Genomic DNA, 26823 nt, shown 5'->3' with positions numbered 1-26823 from the left:
TCATTACGTATATATTTACATTACGACGTATACAAAGCAGCGCGATAATTTTAGTTTTAATTATTATATTTTATTTTATCACAAAAAATTTACGAAAAGGGACACATTTTGTATTTCAGGTGCATACAAACGCAAAAAGGGTGTAATAGTTTTAAGTGCTTCTTTCGGTAGCCACTTCACATATTGCATAACAAAATCCTGCGCCAGTGCCAGCAACTTTGCAAGGTCCGGGGAGTTGAATTCGCGTAGGTGAGCACCTATAGAAGTGATGCTGTTAATATTGTATGTTAGAATAGCTGCTTTGTTAGCATCTACTTACAGATTTTCCGTGCCATCATTACCGCAGTTACCATGTTCATTCCAACCCCATGTGTACACTTCACCACTCGTGCTACGTAAGAGACCATGTTCAGAGCCTAAGTGTAAACGCGACTCTATAATTGAACTGGGCATATCCAATTCTTGTGGCGTTGCTTGATTTTGCGTTACACTGCCAATCCCCAATTGTCCATAGCAATTACGTCCCCAGGTGAGTATTCTATTATCTTTTAATGTTACTGCATTGTGCGTCCAACCGGTAGCGATTTGTTTAATTTCTTCATCAAATTGGAATGAGTTTGCTTGTCCAAATTTATTGTCACCCAAAGCAATAACACGCTTGGAACCGTTACCATATTGCAAGTCTATAACTTTAAGTAAAATGTGATTTTGTCCACTTGCAACGCCGATAATACGTAGTTCACTAGGTTCGGTGGCTTGAATTTTTATAACAGGCGCACAATTAAGTGTTGTCGATGTTATACACAAGTCTGAAGGTGGTTCATCACTTATACGTAGCCGACCGAAAACATAAACCTTATGGTCTGCTGAAAGTATGGCACAGTGACGTAGTCCGAAACTTATACGTGCAGGTGTATCGTTGCGTGGTAGTATGACACATAGTGGACGCCTTACCGCATTGAATTCGCGTTGACACAGACCTAACTGTTGAAAAGAATTCGAACCCCAAACATATAATTTTTTTGTTACTGTTATGCAGCCTGATATATCCCAACCACATGAGATGCTCTCGACAGGCACATCCTGCATAGAATACAAAATAATAAAATAAATATCCAATAATAAAAAAGTAAAATATTTTTCAAGTACCCCAAAATATTCGCCGGGTATAGTTTGAAATGTATTAAAGCACTCTTCGCTTGAGTTTAACCCCAACTGGCCGCGACCGTTCCAGCCACATGCGTGGACGCGCCCATTTGTATCGAGCACAAGTACATGTCCACCACCTCCGCATATGCGGCGGACACTATTCGGATTAAACGTGTACTCACGAACAAGTTGTGGTGACATGCATAGCTCCGATTCAAAGCCAAGGCTAAGCTGTCCGTGCGAATTGGCACCCTGTTAAGGTAGTAGTTAAAATAATAATTATTAAATGCTAATTAGTTTGATATGCAAATTATTCGTTTACCCACGCGTACACAGACATTTCGTTCTATGCACGAGCGCCACTAGTTGCTTTTCCGGTGCACAACAATATTAAATATATGTTTGTGTAAAATCCGTCAAGTGCGTTAGCCGCAGAAAGGGCTGATGAGTCTTGCTTGCCTGGATGCCAGTTACCGACTGTTGTTCAAAAATTGCATTCGCCTACTTTTTAACTTATTTCTTGAAAAAATATCCTTCCTTATGCACACGTAAAGCTTTATCGCTAATTGCATGTTTTTGCCAAATTAAAAATGCTTTTTGTTGCTTGCGTTGATTTTAGCTTGATTGCCTATGGTTAGTTGGAAGCAGCTGATAGCGTACAGCTGATTCGATGGGACACAGGGTGTTGCGAGAAAATGAATTCCAGTTAAATATCATGCGATATTTTTTGTATGTGTGACATAAAAAATAAGATATATCAAAATTAATTATAACTAGTGACACAAAAAAAAATAACAGAAGTTGGTTTTTATCTTTGCAAGTTTAAATGCATATTAGTATAGTATTTGTTGCAATGGTATAAAGCTTATTGATATTTTTTGGAATGCTATGTAGAAGTTTTTACTAGCAAGGCAGACTACCGCCGTTGGCACGATATAACTGGTGAGTGTTTCTTCAGCATTTATGAGTGTTCAAAAAACCATTGAATTTGCTTATTCAAGGTTTTCAGGTTTGTTCAATAAGTAAAGCTCAAAGTCATGAGGTCTATAGGGTACTGTGTGCAATTCTCTAGTCCTTCCCAGGCTAAAAAAATAAGTTCATTATTATTTTTGGTCAACTAGAAAATTAAACCACCCCCTCTAAGGACTTTTCTTACAGGCTGCTTATAGCTTGGTCTTCACAATAACTCCTAAACGAATGCTAGATAACTTATGTTTGATATTATGTGTATTTTTGAGTTAAGTACAAGGAATTAATGGCAATTACTAAGTGCTATATGACAGCTACCAGCAATTAACAGGGTAAGGCAAGTGGATGAGATCTTTAGGCTTAAGTTTCGATATCTGTTGGTTTTAGCAGAAAAAGATGAAGATAATTCCATCGCTTAGATATACTTTTAGACACGTTTTTGTCAGTAAGCCAATTTGAGCTTTTGTTAGTACATTACCGTTTTTCCAGTGAAATATCTAAAAACACTAACCTCATAATCACCACTTTATAACTCTTAATCTTAATAATAATGTGAACCCACGACTAGAGCAAAAACAAAAAACGTTAAATTCGGCTGCACTGAAGCTATAATACCCTTGACAAATACGAAAGTTTCCTTACAAAAGCTTGACTTTGATATTCGGTAGCGACAAATGAGCAGCTTCTTGCGGTGGAAGCGACATGTTACAAATTTCAGATCGATATCTCATAAACTGAGGGACAAGTACGCATATATACAGACGGACACACAAACGGACATCGCTAAATCGACTCAGCTCGTCACGCTGATCATACATATATTATATATACAAATGTTTTACCAATAGTGTTAACGACGTTTCCTTCTGAGTGTTTCAAACTTCGTGGCAAACTTAATATACCCTGTTCAGGGTATAAAGTTTACTCTACAAGGCAACCGCCAAAATTGCTGGCAATCAGCACAAAAGATCTCCGATTGTACTGTGTATGAAAATGCACCTGAGTCTCAAGCGATAGGTAAAAATAACACAATTACAAGAAAGCATGAAATAAAGATTAAAATACCAAGCAAGTGCATTTACTACAAAATAAAATAATACAGGAAAAGCGCACAGCACGAGCATGGAACCTGTCGTACTGTCTGGCTGCGCTCAATGTTAACTCGGTCGTTGCTTGCGGAATGCAGCAACCAAATGGCGCACATAGAAATGATTATGGAGTTATCCGCCATCGCTGCAACGGTTTGTGAAAACAACTGTCCGATCTGTCCTAGACTGTCTAACAATGCGAAGTTAATATTAAAATATAGTTGGAGACTTAGCTTGAAATCTTAGTATTTTATGAATTATACCAGCTAGTATAATGGTATACAAATAACAATAACAAAGGCGGCACGAACCAAATAGTTACCGCACAATTGCTTAGTCATTGCAATTATCGGTGCAACAAAATGTTTTTTTCTTTTCTCCACAAACCCACCGCTACATAAAATGCCGGCTTATAACTACATACATACAAGTATGTATCTATACGTTGATGAAAGTGCTTCTTTTTTACACAAACTTACAGAGAGCTTAGTTGATAGGGTAACTTGTAACTGTAAAAACAAACTAGCAGTACTGCAAGTGCATCTTCAATTAGTTAGATAGTAAAGACAGAGTTATTGCAAAATAGATTGTCGGTTATATGTGTGTTATTTATTTATATCTAGATATGTATATTTTTGGAGCGTTTTCATGGCTATTCTGCAAGTATTATAAGCCAACTATTACTTTTTTGTTTTATATAATATATTGTACAAGGAGTATTAGTTGTTGTTAGTATTAATTTCTTACATGCTAGTTATTTTTTGTTGTAGTTAAGAATATTTGGCTTGTAATTTATCGAATTAGTCCACTTATTGTTTGAAATCAGGACAACAGTGTGCTTCCAAAAAAACGAACTTAAAAATAATAATTTATTTCTAAAACCTAAAAAAAAAAAATATATAAAAAATATTGCTGTAACCATAAGTTGCTGATTCTAACGTGGTAACCTCAATCTGTAATGGCTAGATGAGCTTCGTCTTCCAGTTAACAGTAAATATGTGGCGCGCTGTAAGCCAAGTGTGAAAATGTCCCAAAATGTAAGAGTAGAGCATATGTAGGGCAATTTAATATATGTTACTATGTACATATGTGTACGTACTTTAGTATTTCTTAAGAATATTTATACATACATACATATGTATGTATTTTCGTATGTAGAGTACGTGTGCAAGTCAGGCTTCTGGGTGAGAAGTCACAATATTTTTGCAATTGAGTTCGCGTAAAAAGAATGTCAAAATTACAACAAAATCGCATTTTAATGCGCAATAGAATGGCTTCATCATATAAAATAGGTTGAAATTGTAGACGAAATAATGGCTTAACTAAGTGGACAACGAGTTTGAATTTAGGGCGCTTTATTACCTTCGTAGGCGCAACGAGGTTTCACCATCTGTTAGCACTGAGGTTAGTGCTTTTATTAGCATGTACTAACTGTATATATATATATGTATTTATGTTTGTGGTTTTTTATAACGCAAATTTGAGTTGAATGCTACAATTTTTTTTTGCTTACGGCTGAGTAAAAATTCTAAAAAATTATTTTTGCAAATTATGAATTTATGGTAAATTTCTGGTAGCAAAACTAAACTTTGAGTAAATAATTTTGCTCCAATAGCTAAGACTTTATGTCAGGGGTGTTCTCACCCTAGTTTACTTGTCTCACTTTCGCTTCCGACAATATCACGGTTATTACGTTCGGCTCGCATTCCGAGACATATGTTGTTGTAATTTTAATGATGTTCTTGTAATTTTTTTTTATGTTGTTGAAAGTTTGGAATACCACATCGTGACAGTTTTGGGGAGTCTAATTTAACACGAACACAAGTATTTGACTGACACAAAGGGTTCAGTGAAGATGACTGAAGTTATCGAAAACTTGTCGCGTGCAAATTGTCCAACCATCTATGTTAATGACGATAACATTGAAAACGTTAAAGAAACAATGCTTGAGTACCGTGGAGAGAGCAGAGAATCTTAACATCTCTTATGGATCAACTCAACCGTTTTGGTTAATGTTTTGGACATGAAGCGTGTCAAAGGTTGACTGCGCCGTCAGCCACCTCCAGATTTGCCTCGCTGTGACTTTGCGACAACAGGGTGTTTGGCGAGATACTCACGGCTCCGTTTAGGTTATAAATTGCTCAGTTGTGAGTCATGATTCATGGGTTCACATTACAAATAAATAATGCCAAATTTCAAAGCATTGCGCATCAAACAGCAAAGACGATTTGAGGCTTGTAGAAGCTTCAAAAATTTAAAAATTAAAAAATCAAAAAAATGTATAACACACAAATTTCTCTAACACCCACCTGCACTTGAAAATACGCCAAGCTGCCTCAAGTGTAATGTTTAAGCACAGACGATACCTACTGCTTTTCCTCCTCGACAATAAATCGTAAATTCAGCGTAATAAAATAAAAAACTGAGCAATAGCAAAAAATTCTAAATTTCGCTATAAAAACAAAAGCAAAATCAGAAAATGAAAACAACAACAAGAAGAAGAAAAAACATTGAATACAATAACATATTGGTTAAAAACCGTCAAATCCGCACTGATCAAAGCGACAACGTATAGAAGCTCGCTCGCTTAGCCGCCGCACGTTTGTGAGTGTGCACAGTATGGAGGTGACTGAATTTTCTCCCAATTTTGGTAGCTTGATTTGTCACGAAATTCACAAAGCGAAAGAGCGCACAACAAATTGGTCTGTAGTTGAAAATTGACAAGAATTTCGTGACTTTGTCACCTTTGTCTCGGTGGTGGCAGCACACCACCACACCAACACAGTGCCAGTGCCAACATAAACAACAGCAGCCAGTGTAAGTTTGGCCAACTGCAGCCGAATGATTGAGTATGGTCTGTGATCAGAGGTGGCTGGTTGTTTGGTTGGACGGCCGATGGTGGTGGATCGCTCAGCTGCCCACCGTGCGATGCCGCTTGTTGCGCGTGCGCAGCAACACCAGCGTTTGTGGTAGTGACGAGATAGGCAGCGGTTGGCAGCAAGCGCGCACTGCTTTTGCTTTGATTTCCGCAGCGCAGGAAATTCAAATTCGATGTTGTACCTGCAGTTACACACACACACACATTGGCTATTGTCAGTAAGTGAATTTATTTTAAATTGTTTGTGTTTTTTTTTTTGTTGTTACTGCAACGCAGACCAACATATATTTGTAAGAACCAAAGCAATGAGTTAAAGAAATGCTTACAAGCATTGGAAATAAACGACATCACTTCATCATCATGACTTTAACGCTTCGAGGCGCTTCTAATGTTGATTTTAATGGCCAACAACAAATGCGAAGCTTAGCTAGTACGAGCACTTCCTAAATTCCGCTGTTTTTCAATTACTTTTGTTTCTAAACTCATTTATTTTTAATTCGGTATTTTCGTTAGGATTTGATAGTTGTGGCTTTTTATTTTATTTATTTATTTATTTTTATACCCTGAACCGGTACGATGTTCGTAACACCCCGAAGTACACGTTGGGGACAATGTAAATTATCAGCCTGACCAGCTGAGTAGATTTAAGTGTTTGAGATATCGAACTGAAATTTTGAACACATGCTTTTCTCGCCAAGAAGCTAGTCATCTGTCGGAATCGTCGATATCGGAGCACCATAGCATATAGCTGCCATATAAACTGAAGAATCAAAATCAATTTTTTGTATGAAAAACTTTTTTATCTGTGTAGGGTATTATTATTTTATTTTTTTATTATTTTTAGCCGCCCTCAACCGCCGCTTGATGCTTACCGCTTGTCTGTCGCTGATCTCCGACGCGCTGGTGGGCAACAAGGCGACTAGCAACTTTGTACCTGTAACCTTTTGCACTTGGAAATTGTGCCTACATTTCGTAGCGGTCGCATTGACAGTTACTCGACAGCAACGAACAATGCAACAATAACAACAAAAACAACGGCAACAAGCGTTGGGCAGAAGAATTGTTAGAAATACACTAGTAACACGCTTTGAACACGAGACAACGGTAACGTGCCACCTATTTTACATGATTTGAATGCAATGTACCAACCTATTTCAATACTTTCAGACATACATACAAACAATCTATACATAAATATATGGCATTTAATGCAGCGGTCGCCAAATGTTTACCAAATGAGTTCCATGCGCTTAAAGAAGTTGGAAATTAAAATTAATAGTATTTGTAGCGCAAGGTGAGGGATTATTTGAGTTATGTTTACTTAGTTCATAAGTTTTGGGGTTATGACAACCGTTTATGCACCCCATGTCAGTCCTAATCCTCCAGTGAGAGTTCACATGTGCTGAAAGTGCAATACAAACTCCATCTAGAATTTGTACAAACAGATTTTATGCCCCCATATAATTTTAAATTGAAAGTATCTCGAAGCTACAAGCCCCAGTATATTTTGCTATACTTTACTCAAGAAATCGCATTATTTATATTCCATCCTACATCCACTATATTATTCCATCTACATACCTTGAATTATTCTCTAAGGTCAAGAAGTATTCGCTCTCCTTGTCCCAAAGGCTGCTACTTGTCGACAACACCTATCTTTATAACGAATGAGTTTCCTTGCAACTATCACTGCCTGATCTTTCAATAGTAGTGGAAACCAGAGTTTACCGTCACCCAGACTTCGAGCAAACCTAATATACCTTGTTCCGTTCATAAAAACTGGCTTACCATACTATCAAGTTCACTAAGTCCACTGTTTGACCACCACTGAATGCGGATTGATGTCCGCTGCCAAATCTAATATCAGCTGCGCATGCGCTTGCGACTATTTCAATGGCTATTGCGCATTTAACTACAGCAAGTGTTGGCGCACTTGGGAGGTACGAACGAGCCTAAGGCTTGTGCGCTTCCACATCTACACCACCAGCATTCGTCTTCCGATACACTTTACAAGCTTAGGATTTTCTCCGAATATATGTATGTGTGTAGTATTGCTGTTGTTGTTACAAAAAATTGACACCATGTACCGTTGTGCACTGTGCACGCCACCACGTCAAATCCATCAACCGCACACAGCAATTGCCGCAGAGTGGTGCAAGTCTAAAAGAACGTATCAACGGTGATAGACGACAGGCAATGTCGACAAATCGTGCATCAAAACTCTCATTGATTGGCTTTAATTATACAAATGTGTCTGCGAGCGAACACAAATCGACTGTTGAATTTTAATGATTTCAACACAAAAATAAAATCTACACTATTTACTGTAAACATAAGCGGTCATTAGCTTCAAAATGTTGAATGGTCGAATGCCTGATTTTATTGACTTGTTTTTTTAGGGGAGTATTGAAGGTTTGCAGGTCTATAATTACCAGTGGTTTTATAGTAGTGACAGAAAAGAAAAAAAACTATTAAATAGAACCATAGAATGCATATCAAATGAAGAAAAAACCGCGGGTACTCAAGGGTTAAATCTGTCTAGAGCTTTAAAAAATAAGTCTAACTTTGAAAATACATTTTTGCATCATCTTTTTCAAGAGCTCATCGCACACTATAAATTAACGATTTTTAAAACATTCTTGGCTGGCATAACCTCCTTAGAGAATAGAGTCCATCGTTTGACAACAATTTTTTATGGTCTAAAAGCGGGCAAAGTTTTCCGAACACCTTAGAAGGTTTTGGTACATATATACTCGTATGTGTGCATGCTTAACCTTTAGGCTATAATGCCTAGATAATGCTGCCCGTGAAAACATTAGCTGTTTCATTGCTTCGGTAATATGTAGGCCCGATTTCAATGTTTATAACAAGCTTTCTGAATACACGGGAGGATTCCATAAACCCAGGTCCCATGCTATATGACAACTCAAGATCCTACTTTCTCGATAAAAAAATTTAATGAAGTTATTTTGAAGTTTTCTCACTGTCATTTAATTTAATTTATTTGACAATTAGTTAATTGTGCTCCTGTATACTCAACTGACAATTAATGATTCAGTCAAAAAACACTTTTTTTTAAAAGCTTTCACTCACCCTTGAAAGCTGCCAAAAGCTCCAGCTGTAATATTTTAAATATTTTCAAGCCTTTGGAGAATTTAATGAACTTCAACTCAAATTTAAGATTTACTTTACATTTTCAAATAAAGTATTTAAAGTCAACAGTTACTGCATGCACATAACGGTAATTGCATGTTTGTGCAATCAAGTGGCACTTGCAACATGCGAAGTAAATTGTGAGCACAGAATTGCTATTAAATTATATTAAATTGAAAAGAAAAAAATCTTAAAAAATATCAAATGAAGTCACATTTATTTAAATAATAATAAGTTGCACAAACCTGCGTGCTAAGATATATTTTATTACACGACTATGCGAACAAAAAGGGCGGAAGTGAGTGAAGAGCGAACGAAGAAAGTTCAGGGTTAAAAGCAAAGGACACGATTAAAAAAGGAATTACATGCCAATTAAGTCATGTAAGTGGGTTGCACCGCTAATGTGTGGCAGGATGTCGCCTATGTTATGGTGTGGCACGCATAACGGTGCTTAGTTATTAAGAAATGTAATATAACAAGAAGATTGTGTGTGAATTAAAAATAGGTGTATGTGTGGCAAGCAGTTAGAAGCCACCTTAGCAAAGCGGCTTGTTAAATATAGGGTGTTTCAATAGTTTTGACCTTTCTGAAAATTTTTTTGGTGTTTCATTTCAATGAAGTGCTATGAAATATGCTTAATTTTTAAAATCAATAGTTGTGAAAAACAAAAAAAAAACAATTGTGTATAGGGTGTTTCAATAGTTCTGCTTTTTTTGAAAAACTTTTTTAATATTACTTTTAAATGAATTGATATTTCAGTAATAATAGAAAACAAAAGAAAGTTTGCAATAAAGGGTGTTTCAATACCTCTGCTTTTTTTGAAAAAATTTTTAGTATTGAGTTTAAATGAAGTAGTATGAAATATTTTCAATTTTTTAAATACAAAATAATTTTTTGGGAACTTTTTTGCTTTCGCTCCAAACGCATTACCCTATAAAAATTGTGATTTGTATGTAAAACTAAATAAATGAATTCATAATGCATACATATGAGTTGCACTTTGAAGCCACGCTGCATTTATAATCGCCGCCGAACATGCAACCAAAGTGCGCGAGCGCCAGTGATTATCCTTCAAAGTAGCAAAAAACTGCTTTATAAATACAATTTTGAACGAAAAAAAGAAGTGTATAAAGCGCACCTATGTGGAGCGTCGTTATACCCATGAAGTAACCGTAGAAGCGTATGCCAGCAAATGAAAACTAATGATTTGCACTTAAGCCGCAATGGTGTCGCGCTGTGCCGGCGGCTCAATGACCAGAAGGACCACCGTAGCACACGGTGCACGCGATGCGGCGAACTACAAAATCGAAAAAATAGCAGTGCTTTTTACCATTATATAAGGATTAACTGATGGCAAGTGCATTTGTGTGGCACACACACATATGTTGCAAATGTTGCAAGGCGCGTTTACCGCAAAGGGACGGCACCTTGCGCACATCAGGTCGACTAGTAATACATACGGTATTTTTTAGGTAAAAAATTGTGTAAAACAATGCATAAACTTTAAATTTATTTGCTTGCAACTTCTTCGACAATAATCTAGAAACCATAAAAGTAAAAACGAGGCGCGCTCAAGTGCATTAAAATAAAAAACATCGAGGTTAGAAGACGTGAACGAGCTTGCACAGAATAGGAGCGCATTAAAATAGGGCAACCGACCAGCAAAGCGTCCTAATCGCTTGCTCGAAGACCGAAATCCAATACCTAGGCATATTGAACGCTTTTTGTGGCAAGCGCCAATTGTGGCGGCCAGGATGGCCCTCTAGTAGCTCAGTTATTGACAACCTGCCATCGACATCGGCTGTCTAACCGTATTGTGTACTATTTTCATGGCAGTTGTTGTTCTAGTGCCACCCGCTGGGCGATGCCTCAGACCACATAGTCCACCTGTGTGCTGAATGCATAGCAATGGAGCTTTGGCGCTTGTGTGGTCGCAGCTCATGCAATGCAGTAGCGAACAGATGCTGTGTAATGAACCGATGAATGGTTCAAATTGAAGCGCCGTGTGCCACATGGAAGGAGTTGTGAATACAGGGTGTTTAGTGCGCGTATATGGGCTTAAATATATATTATTTCTGGTACATTTAGAACTCTGCAGCTTTCTATGCGTCTTCGATAGTAATTTTTCATACTTGACGCTTTTACATTGACTGGGCACTTGTTCACGATTAGCTTTAAAATACGTAGATCTAATATTGGTATAACAAATGATTTTTGCGGATTTGGACTTATCCCTTCGAGTGAGTGTGTTAAAAAAAAAATAAATGGCAACTTCTGAGTCAATCTTCGAAATAACCTTTCTCGAGAGCGCCTCAACGGATGATTCGCTAGTAAAAGTTATGCCTATTTTAAACTTTAAATCACTGTTCGAAAAATGGCGGTTTGTAAAAAATGTTTGAACGTGGAAACTAAGAGTAACGTTTCGACACCACAGCTGTTTGAACTTGGCAAATTTTTTGCTTTCTACTAATTGAATAATGCTTTTAGGCGCCTAAAATATAAATCAAACCGATTTAATTTGAAAACCCTAGATTGGCCTAGCCCCTTAAGCCATTACCTAAGTACCTAAGTCTCTTGTTAACTCTTTTTTTCACAGTCAACACCCTGTACCGGCTTTAGTTGTGGTCGCATCGACGGCTTCTCTGTTGAAATGTGAAAAATTAACAAGTATGAAATGTGTAATTAAAGCGCATAATTTGTTTCGTTTCTTGTGCTTGTTTTATACCGATCCACATAAGAAACATGTTTTGTTGTTGCTTACATTGACACGGCAGGGAATTTGGTGAGCAATTATAGATTTTCCAATTCGGTTATATAAGTGTGGGGGCAAATATACACACATACACACACGTTTACAAATATAAACCGCGATCACTGCTGTGGTCAAGCGCTCGTTTGCTTCCTAGTATCTGGTTGCAAGCAAGCAAGCGCCGTCAATTCATTGCTAGCAACATTGGTGGCTGCACACTTTCCACTACATTGCCACGCCACCGCCCAGCCAGATCAATTGTGCCTCCTGTGCGTTGCAATGAAGATCAATTGTCGTACAAATGTGGCGACATGCCACATGCAACGTGCCACAGCCGTAGGTACTAGGCCACGCTAGTTGCTCACTACTTGTATACACGCATGCACACACTCTCACATGCGCGTTGTGTACTCAAGCAACTTATTGATTGCGGCTGCCAACTGCCACTGGTCAGCACGTTGGTGGCTGCCGCTGACTGGTGACTTGGTGTGGCGCAGTCATTCAGTCAACCAGCCCGATCGACCGGCAAATGCTGCGCCAGCGGCGTGTCTAATTAATCTCGCTTTAATTGTGCGCCTTTTTGCTTTTATTGAGACCCCCTTTTAATATGGAGCAGGAACATGTGCGGATTCATATATATATTTATATGTCCCATTGCATAGGGAACTTGTTGCAAAGACGATGCAACATATGTATGTACATATGTGCCTGTATGTAGCTGCAACTAAATACTGTGAAAAGTGAAAAATTGCGTTGCACGCGGAAAATAAATGAGTTGTTGATATTTTTTGAGTGTTGCCATTTTTAATTGAATTATGGCCTCAGGTGGAAATCGGATATGCAATTCGAGTGTGTGGCGGTACTGGTGGTCGTTGCGATCAGGTGTGGGTTAGGTGTAATTAATTTGAGTAACTCTTAGTTCAAAAAAAAAATGGTCTTGATACCAAACACCGATTCGATGAGTATTATTCTGGCACTCCGTTAGGTGAATTACAGTAAGTGGTGTGCTAAATGCCATACATATGAACACCGAAGACGATAAGCACAGCAGATGCTCCCAAAAGACTGAGAGAGAGAAAACAGTTCAAAAAATCTACAAAGTTACGTTCAGAGAGCATCAGATGAAGTTAATCGAGCTAGCTGGCACTCTTAAAGATAACCGAGGAAAGTATTGGAGAAACCGTGGTGTTTGGATATGCGAAAGCTTTATCTAAAAAGAACACCGCTTACCATCGCAATCCGCCAAAAGCAGCAACCGATAGAGATGCAGTACTGAAAGGTATTTAATCGCAATAAACCCAAATTTTAGAGACTCTATAAGACTATCTCTTATTTTACCAGCGGAACTCGTAGTGCAGAAAGACACAACAGTCATTTGAAAAAGAAGAATATGTTTTATATAGAGAATACACAAATCTCTAAAAATGATGGAAACATTACATGATTGAGCTTCGAATAGCTTCGGTAGTCAACGTTTTCTCCGCATTTGACTCTCAGCGACTTTTTGCTGTTCTCAGATCTCTATGGAATGCTCGATAAACAAGAAATTAATAAAAATGATAAAATATTGAGCGAAACTGTGTTAAGTTAATTAAAAAATTATATCAAACACTTTTATCGGAAGATCGCTACGAATTATGTCCTCGTTGGCAAATATGAAGAATAAAAAAAATATAATTTTGCCCAAATAATTTTTTTTCTTTAAAATTGCCTGACAATGTCAGCGTTTAAACTTTGACAACTTTTGACTTTAAGACAACAGCCTGCCACAAAGAACGCCGAAACTCGAATTCTTCTTTAGTTCGACCATAAAAATGTATATTAGGGGGGAGCAAAAAAATTTTTTTTTTTTTGCTTAGCCTGGGGCGCTATCAGTTTTAAAGTAAATTTTCGAGTTAAAATTTTTATTTCGTAAAAAATTTTTGATAAGTGTTCTAGAAGCTGCGGAGAGTCCTCTTTCTGTTCAAATAAAATTTATCAACTTTTTTGTGGTCATTATTGGAGTTTTAAAAAAAGTCTTAAATGACCACATGCTTTCCTTAAGCGTTAAAGTAAGTTTCGAGTCAAAAACCGTCAAATTCGGTATATTTTATATAAACGTGAAGAGTTTAAACCAAAAATTATTTTTTTAAGGCTAAGCCAAAAAAAAAATGTGGAAAACGGTTGACCTCAAGGACCATCCCTGCAACTTCCCGCTAATTTCATACGCTAACGTTCAAATTTCGCTTTTTTCACTGCTTTTGAGCTCTTCGAAATTTTTCGTTTTCAATATCTCGCAAGTAAATCAACCGATTTTGACCCGGTTTGCGGCAAACGATGTGTTTCTTCAAGGTTTAGAACTGATTAGTCGTTTGGAAGAAATTCGAAAAAAACGATTTTTCAAAATTTTTATTTTTGAGATTTCTCAAAATCTACTGGTCCGATTGGGTCCAAACTCACACGAAATTCAAGTGCAATGAAACCCTTTGGAATGCCGTTTAGTTTATTCAAATCGGTTGAGCCGTTTAAAAGTTATAAGAGGGTCACATACATCCACACACACACACATACATCCACACATACATACAGACATACGGACAGCATCGTAGAAATGTTCGGGGAAGCTTCCTCGACCCTCAAAACGTCGAGATCTGTTGAGAACTCGATTTTTGCAAAATGGGGTGAAACCAATATCTTCCCGATTTTTAGAAAATTTTCAATTTTCTTAGCGGGAAGTTAAAAATTTGTTTTCCGCTCCACCCTAATGTACAATATATGCTTCTATAGAATTTACCGATCACTTAGATAGCTGTTCCAGCAAAATTTCTAGGGCAAATATGAGCTTTTTACGCACTTAACGGTCAAAAGTAATACCATATGATATTCAGTTTTAGTATCATATTATTCTGAACACACTTTTGACTGTAATTTATTCTATTTTCTAGACTCTGTTTCATATAACCTCGTTTTACACTCATATTTTTCTCTAACAAGTGTACTATTTTATATGTCGCAAGTTCGACAAGCGATCGATATATGCTTTGGCAACACTTCGAGACCTTCCAAAAGAGCAATATCTGTAAATCAAATAATAATAAATTTATTACATTTACTTTTGATACCTTAATTCGCACAAACAAAACGCCTCCTCTGCCAAATGGCCACATAACCATTTGTAAGGCTTTATTTGTAATGATCGCCTCCTTGAGCTCGTACCAGGGCTACTCCACTTTTGCACCATACCGCCCCTTTAAGGTATTACACTTGGTAAAACTGGCGTTTGCTCTACACAAACTACTTAAACAAATAAATTATTTTCTAAATAAGCGAAAGGAATCAATGCAATCACTGCCACATTCATTGGCCACTATAATTACGGACTCAATAAAAATTGTGGCGCAAACTGAAGGTGCCCATTAAGTAAGGTTGGCAAAAGCGACCAGCACAACGAAAAAAAAACATACAACAATAACTATTGAGTGATAGTAGTAAGGTAGTGTGAATTATGAAAAAAAAAAACAAAAAAACGTTTCGATTTACTGTTTGCAACCTTGCAAGCACCGCATGCCGCAAACTATTTGCAACACCACCGTGAAATTGCGGCAGAAAACGTTCGATAATCAAATCGGCAACCAAAATATCACAACTTGTGTATTTAAGTTTGCATTTGTGCTTAACCTGCCGATGCAGGTCATCACGTGCCTGTTATAAAGGTTTTCGGATGAGTTGGCCGCCAATACGCGCCGTTGCAAGCGTATTAACCAATTGCTAACGAATTAGTGGCGAAAATTATTGAATGGCTGCACTTTGGCGGCAAAGCAACAAAAACAAGTGTAACAACCATAAAAATGTCTTAATTTCTTTGCAACTTTATTGACTGACCGCCCAAATGACTATGAACACTGCCACGACTGTACTTGCAACCGTTGCAAGTTGGCTGTTGTTAGTTGTTTGTTGCCGTGCGCTCTATTTGCCAGTGCGGCAATGGCGCTGTAATGCAATCCCTATAATTTGCATGCCGGTTTTATGACCTCAAAATGGTATTGGCTTTCAGGTGATTTTTCACACTGAATTATTTGATTTGATTTTAATTTGGCTACTGTACGTAACCATTGCGCCTATTTATGCTTAAATGGCGTATATATATGCGCCTGTAATGCAACGTTACTTGCCGTGGCGTTGCCTTGGAACGCGTGTGTTGCATGTGGCTAATTGATGGCTTGAAGAGTTTATTAGCGACGATTAAAAAGCTATTTTCAAGCGCATCGTAACTAGTAGTCTCGTTTGCCACATGAAATACGAGATGTGGCAAGCAGCACTTGGTGTGTGTGTGTGTGTGATTTTTATATGATCTGCAATGAATAAATTAGCATTGCCATTACCGTTGTAAAATATATAAAATTTATAATTGGCCAGTGTTTAAGTGAGTTAAACGAGTTTGAAGTAAGTTGAAGCGTGGAAAAAGTGAAAATGTGGCTTGTGCTGAGTTAAAAGAGCACTGCTTTAAATATAGCAGTACTAACTATCAGCGAAGAGACCGGAATGTGTTCTATTCGTAAACACCAGCAGTGCTTTCGTTATCTACCAATTATAACGCTTTTCTAACTTTTCAATAACATTTTTCTACCATTTCGATTTTTCGAAACCATTAGGTATTTAGCTTAAAAATCTCTCAACAGTCGGGTCTAAATAACCGGAACGGAACCAGATTTTCATCATGCCAAGAAGTGTTAACTCGGCAACATTCCTCGAAATTACTTCAGGAATGTTTTCAGCCGCTATTACAACACCAGTTTCAAAATCGGTCATGGTTTCAGTCGATTTCCTTGCTGCGAGCATTCTTTTGAGCTCTAAAAACTAGAAGATATGCGTGGAGATCAAATCTGTAGAATATGTTGGATAAAGCAACAACTCAAAGCAAAAATCTTGCAATTTTGGCATCGTTTTTATTGATGTGTGGCACGACATAGCGGTCGATTGTAGCGTTCTAAAAATAAATTTATAGAATTTTTCAGCGGATGTCGAGCTATACTCGTTAGATTCAATATCTTCTCTAAAAGCTAGTCGAAATATTTGGAAATTTTGTTGGCTTTTTTCAAGCTGCTTTTATATGGATTTATATACTAGTATATCAAGGTTTCCGGGCGTCAATCTCTCCGTCTGCCGGTTTCTAAAAAATGGGCTTGGCCTCTAACTTATTTAAATTGAATGTACACCCAGTACATCGGTAAGCATTTTTTTTTGTGGAAATGAAATACTAATTTTGAATGGGAAAGTAAAAAATAAATTTTTAAAGTATTATCCTTTTTACACATTTGACCACCTTTTTGGCAATTTTTGGATACCATACCAATAAAAATGTTTGTCTTTTGAAGCAAACTAATCTGATATCCACTTTTTGACTTAATTTTCAACACACTGAAAAAATTTGATGTTGTTGTTCATTCAATGACTGTAAGTTTACATCCATATATTATATTTGACGGATGTCATGGCAACCAAAAAGAAAAAAAATTAAGTCTGACTAGTAGAAAACAGAAGCATTAAACTTAACCGTAAAGCTAGTACAGCTGACTTGAATAAGAATTATTTTAAGCATTAGATGATGGGCTTCCTATATTTAAGTAAACACAAAAATCCGAATTAAGCCACGCCTACTTGCCATACTTAAAGTTTCTTCAAACTCTTTCAGAACTTAAAAAGAAAAAAAGGAGGTACCATGCCCCAAAATATAAATCCAATGTCTACTGTAACAGGGTTTATAATTATTTACATTTCCTTTTGTAGTAGTAGTTTTGACAAACACCTACACGCAAAAACAAAAAGCAATGAACTGTTGTTGCAACACTTTCGTATACAGCTTAGCTCTCAAACATATTAACATGGGCAGGTCCAATTTTTTTACACTTTTTTGAGGCGCGCGCGCGAAATGATATCTTTAATCCTAAATAATGCGCAACATTTCCGCGCATCAAATGCGCTTGATTACACCCCCACAATGTGGCAATAGCAATGGAAGAAGAAGAAGAAGAAGTGGAAATAAAAATAAGACTTCTTCACTGTCTACAAGGGCCTGTTGTTGTTTGCAGTTGATGTTGCATGCAACAGTGATGCGCTCATTCGTTTAAGCCGCAAAAAGCACAGCAATGAGTTGGATTTTGATGTGGCTCATGTCAGGCTGCACGTTTCACGTACTTACTTACAGTCGCATATAGTATATGTTTGTATATCCGTTTTTGATTTCTTCTTAGCTACACCTTTTCTGCCTTTTCTTTTCGCTGTTGCCTTCTGCGTTCGGCTGGCAGCTCAAATCCCAATGCTTTCACGCTTAAATGATTTAATTTCGACTTTGCCATTGACGTCGCACGAACGATCCGTTGCATGCAGGCACGCATGCGCGCATACCACGCACTGCACACACAAAAGCTTTTAATTTATCCTTTTTACCGCTGGCAGGTAAAATGCTCATAAAATTCGAAATGAGGCCGCTGTCGTATGTGGCTAAGGCTCGGCGTGTGTGTGTGTGTGTGTATGTGCCTTCGAGTGGCGAACGCTTCAGGATGATCTTTTTGGAGCGCTTGATGAAATGCATCCTCGTATGAAGTAATTAATTCGCAAAAATGCGACACCCAACAACAAAGCCGCAACGTCACATACACAAAGGTAATGTTTTCAAAGAAAAGCAATACACTAAAAGTGCGTGTGTGTGTGTGTGTTTGAGGGGAACGAAGTTATTTGAATGGTTTTGGAGAAATTGTAGGTTGTTCAGGAAATGCGTAACGCTAACTGTATGCAGCGCTGCGCAGAGAGGAGGCACCAAGCACTGAGCAAAATTTTTGTGAGTTCATGAGAATTTCTTGTTGTTGCTTCATATAGTATTAACAAGATTTTAGCAGACTCTGCTCGTTCGATAGGATCTGGTGTGAGAACATATAATAGACAAGGCAACGAGGCTGGCCCGATAAGTACTTAGTGACACCATCCGAAGCCGCCATTCTCGCGAAAGAAGTTCGCTGTCTATGTTATATAGATATTGGTAACTATTTAAATTTCAACCTAATTAGACTTCTAGAATTGCTTTACCCTTGTGGGTCACATTTTGTATTTAATATTGAGCTTGACAGCACTATCGACGCGATGGAGGTCGCGTTTGTTTACTTTAAACCAGAACACAGAAGTGCTTGTCGCTTCGAACCGAAATAGTTTCTGCGTCGTTGCGAGATCTTCGAGTAAACATGAATCCATCGGTATACAATAGAGATTGAGGGGCAGTCGAAACAAGGGGTTTCGCAGGTGAAAACTGCTCTATAAGTCGGAAAGTTTTCTGGAATTCACAAGGCGTGATCTATAACTGCCTGGAAGAGGAAAGAAAAAATTAACCTATTTACCGAAGAAATAAATGGTTTTCCATCATAAGAATACAAATGGATGTGACCCCAGAACTTTCGCTACTGTTGTCCCAACCACTGAACTTTCTCGATTTGGTCTTACGCTTTTCCCAACTTGAAAAAAAAACACTCGGAGGGCAAAAATTTTAGTCAAATAACACTATCGCTGCCATGAAGGCCTATCTTGCTGATCTCCGGATGAGGAATTTTTCGGATGAGTTAAAGAATTAGTTTGCTTCTCCTCACAGTGTATTTACGCGAGAAAAGTGCGTGGTCGCTGCTTCAATAAACATTTTTATGCCATTTATACCATCTCTCCATTACCCACTTACGGCGTGCATTTAGTTTTGCCACATGCCACACAACACCATATCACACCACACTGCAGTGGAGAACAAAAGCACTTGCAACCGATTGCAATTGCTGCGCCTACGTCACCAATTCACTCCATCACCGGTTGGCTGTCGGTTTGCGTTGCGTGTTGTACCTGTTGTACGTTTACGTCGAGACGAATGCTCTGGGGGATTTTTTAATTCTTTGCGCATTTTTTACTGGGTGTGTTACAGCGGCATGCAGTTCTTTTTCTTGGCTGGTAGTGTGGCATTACTTAAGTGTATTCCGCATTATTCGTTTCACCTACGCCCACTGACCGACCGACAGATCAGCCCAGACGCAGCGTTGCACAGCGACCGCACAACTGACGAACGAGTGCTGTTGTCGGTTGTGGTTCTTTATGTGTGATGCGATGGTTGCGCTGGTTGCGCTGGTGTTGGTGGCGTTAACGTCAGTTGCAACGTTTAGCCGCACCAACGACTATAATATGTGTTTGTTTGTATGTATGTTAGTTTGTAATGTTAAAGCACTTTGAATGTTTGTTTATTTTCTTGCATGCTCGATCTCTTTGCGATCATTCACCAATGTATGTTTTTGCTTTTGTTGTATATATTATTTGCTTTCAACTGCTTTTTGCTTTGGCAACGTCACTGCCTGCCAACGTGTAATTATTTTATTTTGTTTGAATTTGGGAATTTTATATGGCATCGTCTGACATGCTCAATTGCCAAATAATAAATAATTAGTCTTCTGCAGTGTTGAAAATCCAAAATCCGTAATCTGAAAACTGAAAACTGCAATGTTGCACATGCACAAACCGAAGCTTTTTATGGCTGACTTTTCGGTAGGCTTGCTTGCCCAGGCCATTGGGGCGTCAGCGTGTTGACGTGATGTTTACTTTGGCAAGCAGCAGGCGAGTAAAAATCAAAAACAAAAATATTGTGATTGTGGCGACAGTTTAACAGTGGCTCAAAGTTATTTGTACTCATAAAGCATTTAGTTTATATAAAATAAATTTTGTAATAATGGAAAGTGTATCTATATCTATAAATATATGCAAAAACTTCAGTGGTGATGATAATGTGACAGTACTTAATCAGTAGCTGCCTTCGATTCGTCAAGCATTTGAGAGTATTGAATCGAACACGTTATACCAGAAGTGCAACAAATTAGCAGCACAGAAATGGATCTGTTGAAAATTGTATTTGTTTGGAAGCACTGTATCAGTTGTTTGGCAGCACTCTGCTTTTTAACAGAAAATTAGCAAACGAGTGAATAACTAGATAGCAAAAATATATTTGAGAGGTAACTAATGGTTTAAGTAGACCACATCACATCATGAATGTTATATTTCAGTTATTGATCACCTAAAGAGAAGTTAACGTATGTGGTTGAAATTTAAAGTGTGGGGTTTTGAGTAATTAACGTTGTGTTGCAGAACTGATTGAAGGTTGTTATTTAGTATGACACTTTGAATAGCTTCGTTTTGCACTTTAGTAGCAGTTTATTGTTAGCTCAAATAAATTTTGAAAACTCAATGAGAGCGTTTTCACAAAGAGTGAATCTACGAAAAATTAAAGAAACAGAAAATTAATAAAAATTAACGACTAAATGCCACAGTGATAGTTTTGACAATCATCATATGCTTAGTGAGTTGTTTATATGCATTTAATTCAACGAAATCCTTTAACTTATTATTTCACAAATAAAAGAATATTTTGAAAAAAAAACATCACTCATACGCCGCTGCGGCAAAAGCTTTAGGGTATGACTGCAGCGGAAATATACTTACGCAGAGGTACGTATAGTAGAAGTAACTTTTTTCATTCATTAAATAATGAATTTATCTTGTATATATTCGTGCAATAGAAATGAACCACTGTGCCATCTTTGAGCCGTGTGTTTTTTCTTCATTTCCGACCAATGTTGACGGCATCAACGTAAAAGAGCTGTAAATCAAATATTTGCGTTTGAGTTGAAGGAGGATAACCGTTTTTTTTTTGGGAATGAAATAATTATTTACTTTCTTCAGCAACTCCTCGATGCTATTAAATGCATACCAGACACAGAGCTTTGAAGGATTGCGTGCGCAAATAACTGAAGGGTGGGTAAAGCCGCATAGTACATATAAACATTGAAGAGAGAAAGCGACGTTGACCTATATAAACAGACATATTATGCTAAAATCTATACGAAGAACAAATTATATAGATTTTATTATTTTTTAATGCACTCATTTCAGTCAAAACTTGAGCGAAGCGCTAGAAAATCATAATTCATTTGGCTTTAAGACCGCAATTCTCGGATTTCCGCCAACACTTTGCCACAACCAGCAACACCACCAACAACAAGTGATATACAATAGAATACGTATAGAAAATATAAAAAAAAAACAAATGCAAATCGCATTATGTAATAAAAATGCTTAAAAGTAGCAGCAGCAGTAATAAAATGTTGCTGGCATTCTCAACATGACAATTGACAACAAGCAACATTTGTTGCTAGACACTTACTATTTATGAGCATGCGCTGAGTCATGACACAGTGTGTAGGTGTGCAAGTGCATACATCCATATACATAGTAAGTGTATAAAGTTTTGTCTGACCTTAAGCCGAAATAAATTGCTCAAAATCGCATCAGCTCCCCGCAACATCCGCCGACTATGTTTATAAACATTTGACGCTGCTTATTACGTGTGGCGGGTAAATTGCATACATGCCACGGAAAAAATAAGGCAGGCAAAAATGTGGTGCTTCAGCGTAGTAGCATCAGTTGCACCAACAACAACAATACACGTAAGTGTTGCAAGTGTTGTACAAAATGTTGCGCATACAAATGTTTAGTGCGAGTGCAGGAGCATGCATGTGAGCCTAAGTTTGGGAGGTGTGCGCACTTATTGTTGTCGTACAAGTAAACAGCGACAACGACAACTACAATGCCAACAATAATAACAACAACAACAACAACTGATAAACAGTAATATTAACAACCGCAGCAAAACAATTGGCTTATTCTATTTGCTGGCAACATTTTCGCAAAGGCTTATGTTGCCATTATGCCTATACATACATACATACATATGTACATATGCAGTGGTGTGTGCATGTGTGCGTTTGCCTAGTCAAACAAATGACAACAGCAAAATCTATTGTAGTACAACTCGTGTCGTTTACCAGTTGCCAGCTTGTTGCTATTGTTATGTACGCTACTGTTGTAGTTGTTGTTATTGTTACAGCTGTTATATTACAATTTTATTGTTGCTGCTGGCTGATGGCTGCTGTTGCTGTCATTCCTTTGCCGTCGCTAGCATTCGCATTGCATTGCTTGCGCCATAGCGCTCCTCGGGTATTGTTGCAACTTTATGTTGCACACAATTATGCGCTCATATATGCAAATTTTCAGCGCATTGCCGGCAACAGACGCTTTGCATCTTCGACTATTTGTTGCATTTGCATAAATTTTTGTTTGTCTACATAGCTGCAACGAACATGCAGTTATTTATTTTTCGCTGTTTATCTACTTGCCACAACGTTATACAGGTTGTTATTTGTGCAGCCACACTATGCATGCTTGTATGTAGGTGCGTGTGCTTTGTGTTGTCTGGCATTTAATGGCCATGCATTATTTACTAAATGCTGCAATTTGACTGGGTAAAAGGGTCTGGCCTTGAAAAATTTATAAACTCATTCTGAGTGTTGGGGCAGACTATGTAGCAGCGCTTGCAATGTTTTACGAATTCGTTCAATTTGACACGATTTTGGCACCACAGCATAAACGATTAGCTGTAAATTACTACAAAGTCATACATCAGCTGATCTGCTGAATATTGTACCGTTTAATGGTGGAATGCAATTATTCCACGGTGATTTGACGATTGTTGGCAGGTTTTCCTTCTAATTTTGTTGTTAGATTTCGATTCGAGTATTTGCTAAGTATCCCGATAACTTTCTAGGCGAAACCAGCAAATAAACGATAATTAAAATCAGTCTTGTAATTCGTACAATTTAAACAATAAATTCCTGATTTTCAGTTCTCCGATTTTGATTTGAATTCTGTGTTGCGTGCGCGTCTACCGCCCGATGAGTTATACAGTCTCTAAGTGATTCACTTAGAAGATCTCTCTCAGAAAATAATCTCAAATTAAACTTAGTTAGTCATAAAGTTCGATCATATTCTTGAACGACTCTTTAAAAAAGAAAAGTAAAAATTAATCATTAATTTTCCGAAATATTCTATTAACGCTTTCCATTCAAAGCTTGAAAATGCTTTGGATAATACGCAATAAAATTTCGTCGCTTTGCGTTTTTATTCGACACCTGTCGACTATGGGCATCTTTTTCTAGGAAAACTCGATTTTTTGGAGGGATGAAATAACACACTTAAATATTTTCTATTATGCTTTCAGAGAGATATCTAAAGAAAGATATCTTCAGAGAGATAACGGAATAAAAAGTTCAAGTCTGAGGCTCAGTTCACACATTGTAGAATATTTGCAGACCCTCTAATATAGGACTGGACTTGTAATTTTTGCTATATGCAAAGGGGATAATAATGCAGCATATGCCATTTTTAAATACCGTATTTAACGTCGTGTAGATAAAGAGACGATGCGGTGACCACTTAACTCATTTCGAACAATCCGTAAATGTATTTGGTACAACGTTCTCAATAGAATGTGTGGCGCCTGCGGGATATTGTCGTTAATATCAAGTTTGAACTGTTTAGAGCAGTGCTTAGCAGACTTACGTTGGCTCAAACACGATTTGAAAACACCTCTCTTATCCACTATCATGAGGTTGTAGGAGTTGTAGAAAAGTTCAATTATTTCAAAAAAAAACTAGATACTTTCAGCTCTTTTCGAATTGGTAAAGTTTTCGTCATTAGTTCAGTGAATTTAATATATATTATATACATATATGTATGTATGTTAGCGTTTAAAAATTACTTGTTCGTCTCAGCGAAGATAGGGCATAATCTTCTTCAAGCAATCTGTTAAGCGGCGAACACCTGTGCCCTCTAGTAGCATCTTTTCTATGTAAATTTACAAATTTCGCAAATTTCATAGAAAAAAGACAATAACAATAGAAATGTACTTATTATATATTACAATATTAGGCATAATTAGGCTCCCAGCTTCGTCGATCTTTGCATGGGGTGAGGATGTTTTGAACAGCCAACATACAGACAATATTTTTAGCGAATACATAATAGCGCACAAACATCAAACATATACATATATACATCTACGAGTGTATATATTGAGCTAAGAAGCAAGCCGATCCAATATGAAGTGCCAGCAAACCAAATGCCGGCACTCGACGCTGGCGATTAGTGTTGATAAACTATGAACAAGTTTTCATAACAACAATAACAAGTCAACAAGTACTGAGAGTAAGCGCCGGTGAGCATAATAAAGCAAAAATATGTTATCAACAAAAAATCAACAACAACAAGATTATCATATTCTCCACATGTCTCCAACGACAAACAAATCGACTGCTCGAACACACACACACTTTTGCACATAGACGACAATAGTTTGGAGCGCCACATGCGAACAAGTGTACGCCTATTCAGTCAGTACTCAGTGTTCGACAAGTGTAGAGCGTAAAAATACAAAGTTCATATTATCACAAAAATAATATTCAATTAGCGGCAGAAAAATGTCTAGAGTCGTGAAGAAATTGATTAGCACCGCCAATGCCGCAAAGCCGGTGGCACCATACAAGTATGTAATAGCGAGTTATTGCTATAATTTTTTGCGCATATGTGGCGACCAGCCAGCACTCAGAACAAATTGACACTTGTCAAAATAAGCCATTACAATTATTAATCTTATAAGCGAGCATTGGCCACCAGCGTGCCACCAAATGCATTTATGTATGTATAACAACATTAATTATCTCTCTGCTTTCAATGCAGTCAGGCTGTCGTTGCCGATCGCACTGTCTATGTATCCGGTTGCTTAGGCCTGGACAAAGACACGCTGCAACTGGTGCCGGGCGGCGTTACGCAACAAACGGAGGTGGCCTTGAAGAACTTGGTGGCCGTCTTGGAAGCTGCCGGCTCGAGGGTGGATAATGTGGTCAAGAACACTATATTCGTAAAGGATCTGAATGACTTTGGCGCTGTAAATGATGCATACAAAAAAGGTGTGTTCACACGTGTACGTACTCGTGTGTAATTTATATACCATTTTCTTATCGCCATTATAAAATAATCATTAAGTGTCGCTTAATTACCGAAAATCGAAAAATAAATAGACTTTAGCTTATCAGTTTGATCAATAGTTTAATAGTAACAGCATTTAGCGCAATTGTTTTGACTGACTTACGGACGTTTAGTTGTTTACGGCAGCCGCTTTCATATGAGATTATAACATATGTCTCTGCTCTCTCAGTTTCTGCGCTCTTGACGCAAATGTCTCCACTAATTTAAATTTTGCTTTGTTTGTTTTTGTTTTTTTGTTTTCAGTTTTCTCCAAAAACTTCCCCGCCCGCAGCTGTGTACAAGTAGCTCGTTTGCCTCTCGATGCTTTGGTCGAGATTGAGAGCATCGCTTTGATCGGTGATGTCGTTATTGAGTCTTAATTTTTAAATGCGTTACAAATTAATCTTTTTTTAAAAAATTATCACTTTTGTACAACGAATTTAATAAATACAACATTTCTGGTATTTTTTTGTCTATATTGTTGTTTTACCTTTTCAGATGTGGATCCAATTCAATGTTCCCATTTATGACGACTTTCGGCTTAGTTGAGATAATAATATACAATTTATGATGTGCTAATACGATTAAACTAATAAAAAAATTTTTTATTTTTTTTCACTTTAATAATCGATAATCACATATCATTTGACATAAAAAGCGTCAACTTGAGAGATTTTTATCAAGCAGCCAGGTTTTCTCTAGATTGCTACCACATAAATAACTCTACAGAGTGCTGAATTCCACTAATCCATAAACTCCACCTGTTTTGAAGTTTGGGCTTTAAACTACCTCACATTACGTTCTCGATTCGACATATAGGTCAGATGTAAAAAGTTCGTTTTAAGAGTGATTTTGAATTTTTCGACTACTGTTGGGCTCTAAAAAATGTAGCTTTGATAGATCTCTATAAAATTCAATAGATCTCT

General features: G+C 37.4%; 3 protein-coding genes across 4 annotated transcripts in view; 2 read left to right on the top strand and 1 right to left on the bottom strand.

Annotated features, from left to right (window-relative positions):
- Positions 1-48: 48 nt before the first annotated feature.
- On the bottom strand, positions 49-26165 carry LOC106627618 (secretion-regulating guanine nucleotide exchange factor). The gene is made up of 5 exons (XM_036369318.2): positions 26022-26165; positions 1472-1811; positions 1150-1401; positions 320-1083; positions 49-257 (listed from the first exon to the last, which is right to left on the bottom strand). The coding sequence occupies exons 2-5, from the start codon at positions 1487-1489 to the stop codon at positions 152-154; spliced, it is 1140 nt and encodes a 379-aa protein (XP_036225211.1). The 5' UTR covers positions 1490-1811; positions 26022-26165; the 3' UTR covers positions 49-151.
- Positions 387-26823, top strand: part of LOC106627583 (putative odorant-binding protein A5) — a 124669-nt gene continuing 98232 nt past the window's right edge. Inside the window, exons 1-3 of the mRNA XM_070107302.1 lie at positions 387-529; positions 6929-7188; positions 7252-7378. The gene's annotated coding sequence lies outside the window, so the exon portion shown is untranslated. The remainder of the gene's footprint in view (positions 530-6928; positions 7189-7251; positions 7379-26823) is intronic.
- UK114 (reactive intermediate imine deaminase A homolog UK114) lies at positions 25252-26361 on the top strand. 2 transcript variants are annotated; one of them, XM_036369322.2, is made up of 3 exons: positions 25252-25415; positions 25610-25839; positions 26162-26361. In XM_036369322.2, the coding sequence occupies exons 1-3, from the start codon at positions 25351-25353 to the stop codon at positions 26275-26277; spliced, it is 411 nt and encodes a 136-aa protein (XP_036225215.2). In that variant the 5' UTR covers positions 25252-25350; the 3' UTR covers positions 26278-26361. The 2 variants fall into 2 exon arrangements, with proteins under 2 accessions (XP_036225215.2, XP_036228744.2); XM_036372851.2 differs by having other exon boundaries at positions 25610-25853.

The sequence above is a fragment of the Bactrocera oleae genome, chromosome 3, assembly GCF_042242935.1.
Source record: "Bactrocera oleae isolate idBacOlea1 chromosome 3, idBacOlea1, whole genome shotgun sequence".
Taxonomy (NCBI): Eukaryota; Metazoa; Arthropoda; class Insecta; order Diptera; family Tephritidae; genus Bactrocera; species Bactrocera oleae.
The sequence above is the reverse complement of the archived record's forward strand: the minus strand, read 5'-3'. Positions and strand labels throughout refer to the sequence as shown.

Coding starts and splice junctions, on each gene's coding strand:
- LOC106627618 (XM_036369318.2), bottom strand. Junction 1,084..1,149: donor TACCCGGCGAATATTTTGGG/GTACTTGAAAAA, acceptor TATTCTATGCAG/GATGTGCCTGTCGAGAGCAT. Junction 258..319: donor AATGATGGCACGGAAAATCT/GTAAGTAGATGC, acceptor TCACTTCTATAG/GTGCTCACCTACGCGAATTC.
- UK114 (XM_036369322.2), top strand. CDS start 25,351: ATGTCTAGAGTCGTGAAGAAATTGATTAGCACCGCCAATGCCGCAAAG. Junction 25,416..25,609: donor AAGCCGGTGGCACCATACAA/GTATGTAATAGC, acceptor CTTTCAATGCAG/TCAGGCTGTCGTTGCCGATC. Junction 25,840..26,161: donor AAATGATGCATACAAAAAAG/GTGTGTTCACAC, acceptor TTTTGTTTTCAG/TTTTCTCCAAAAACTTCCCC.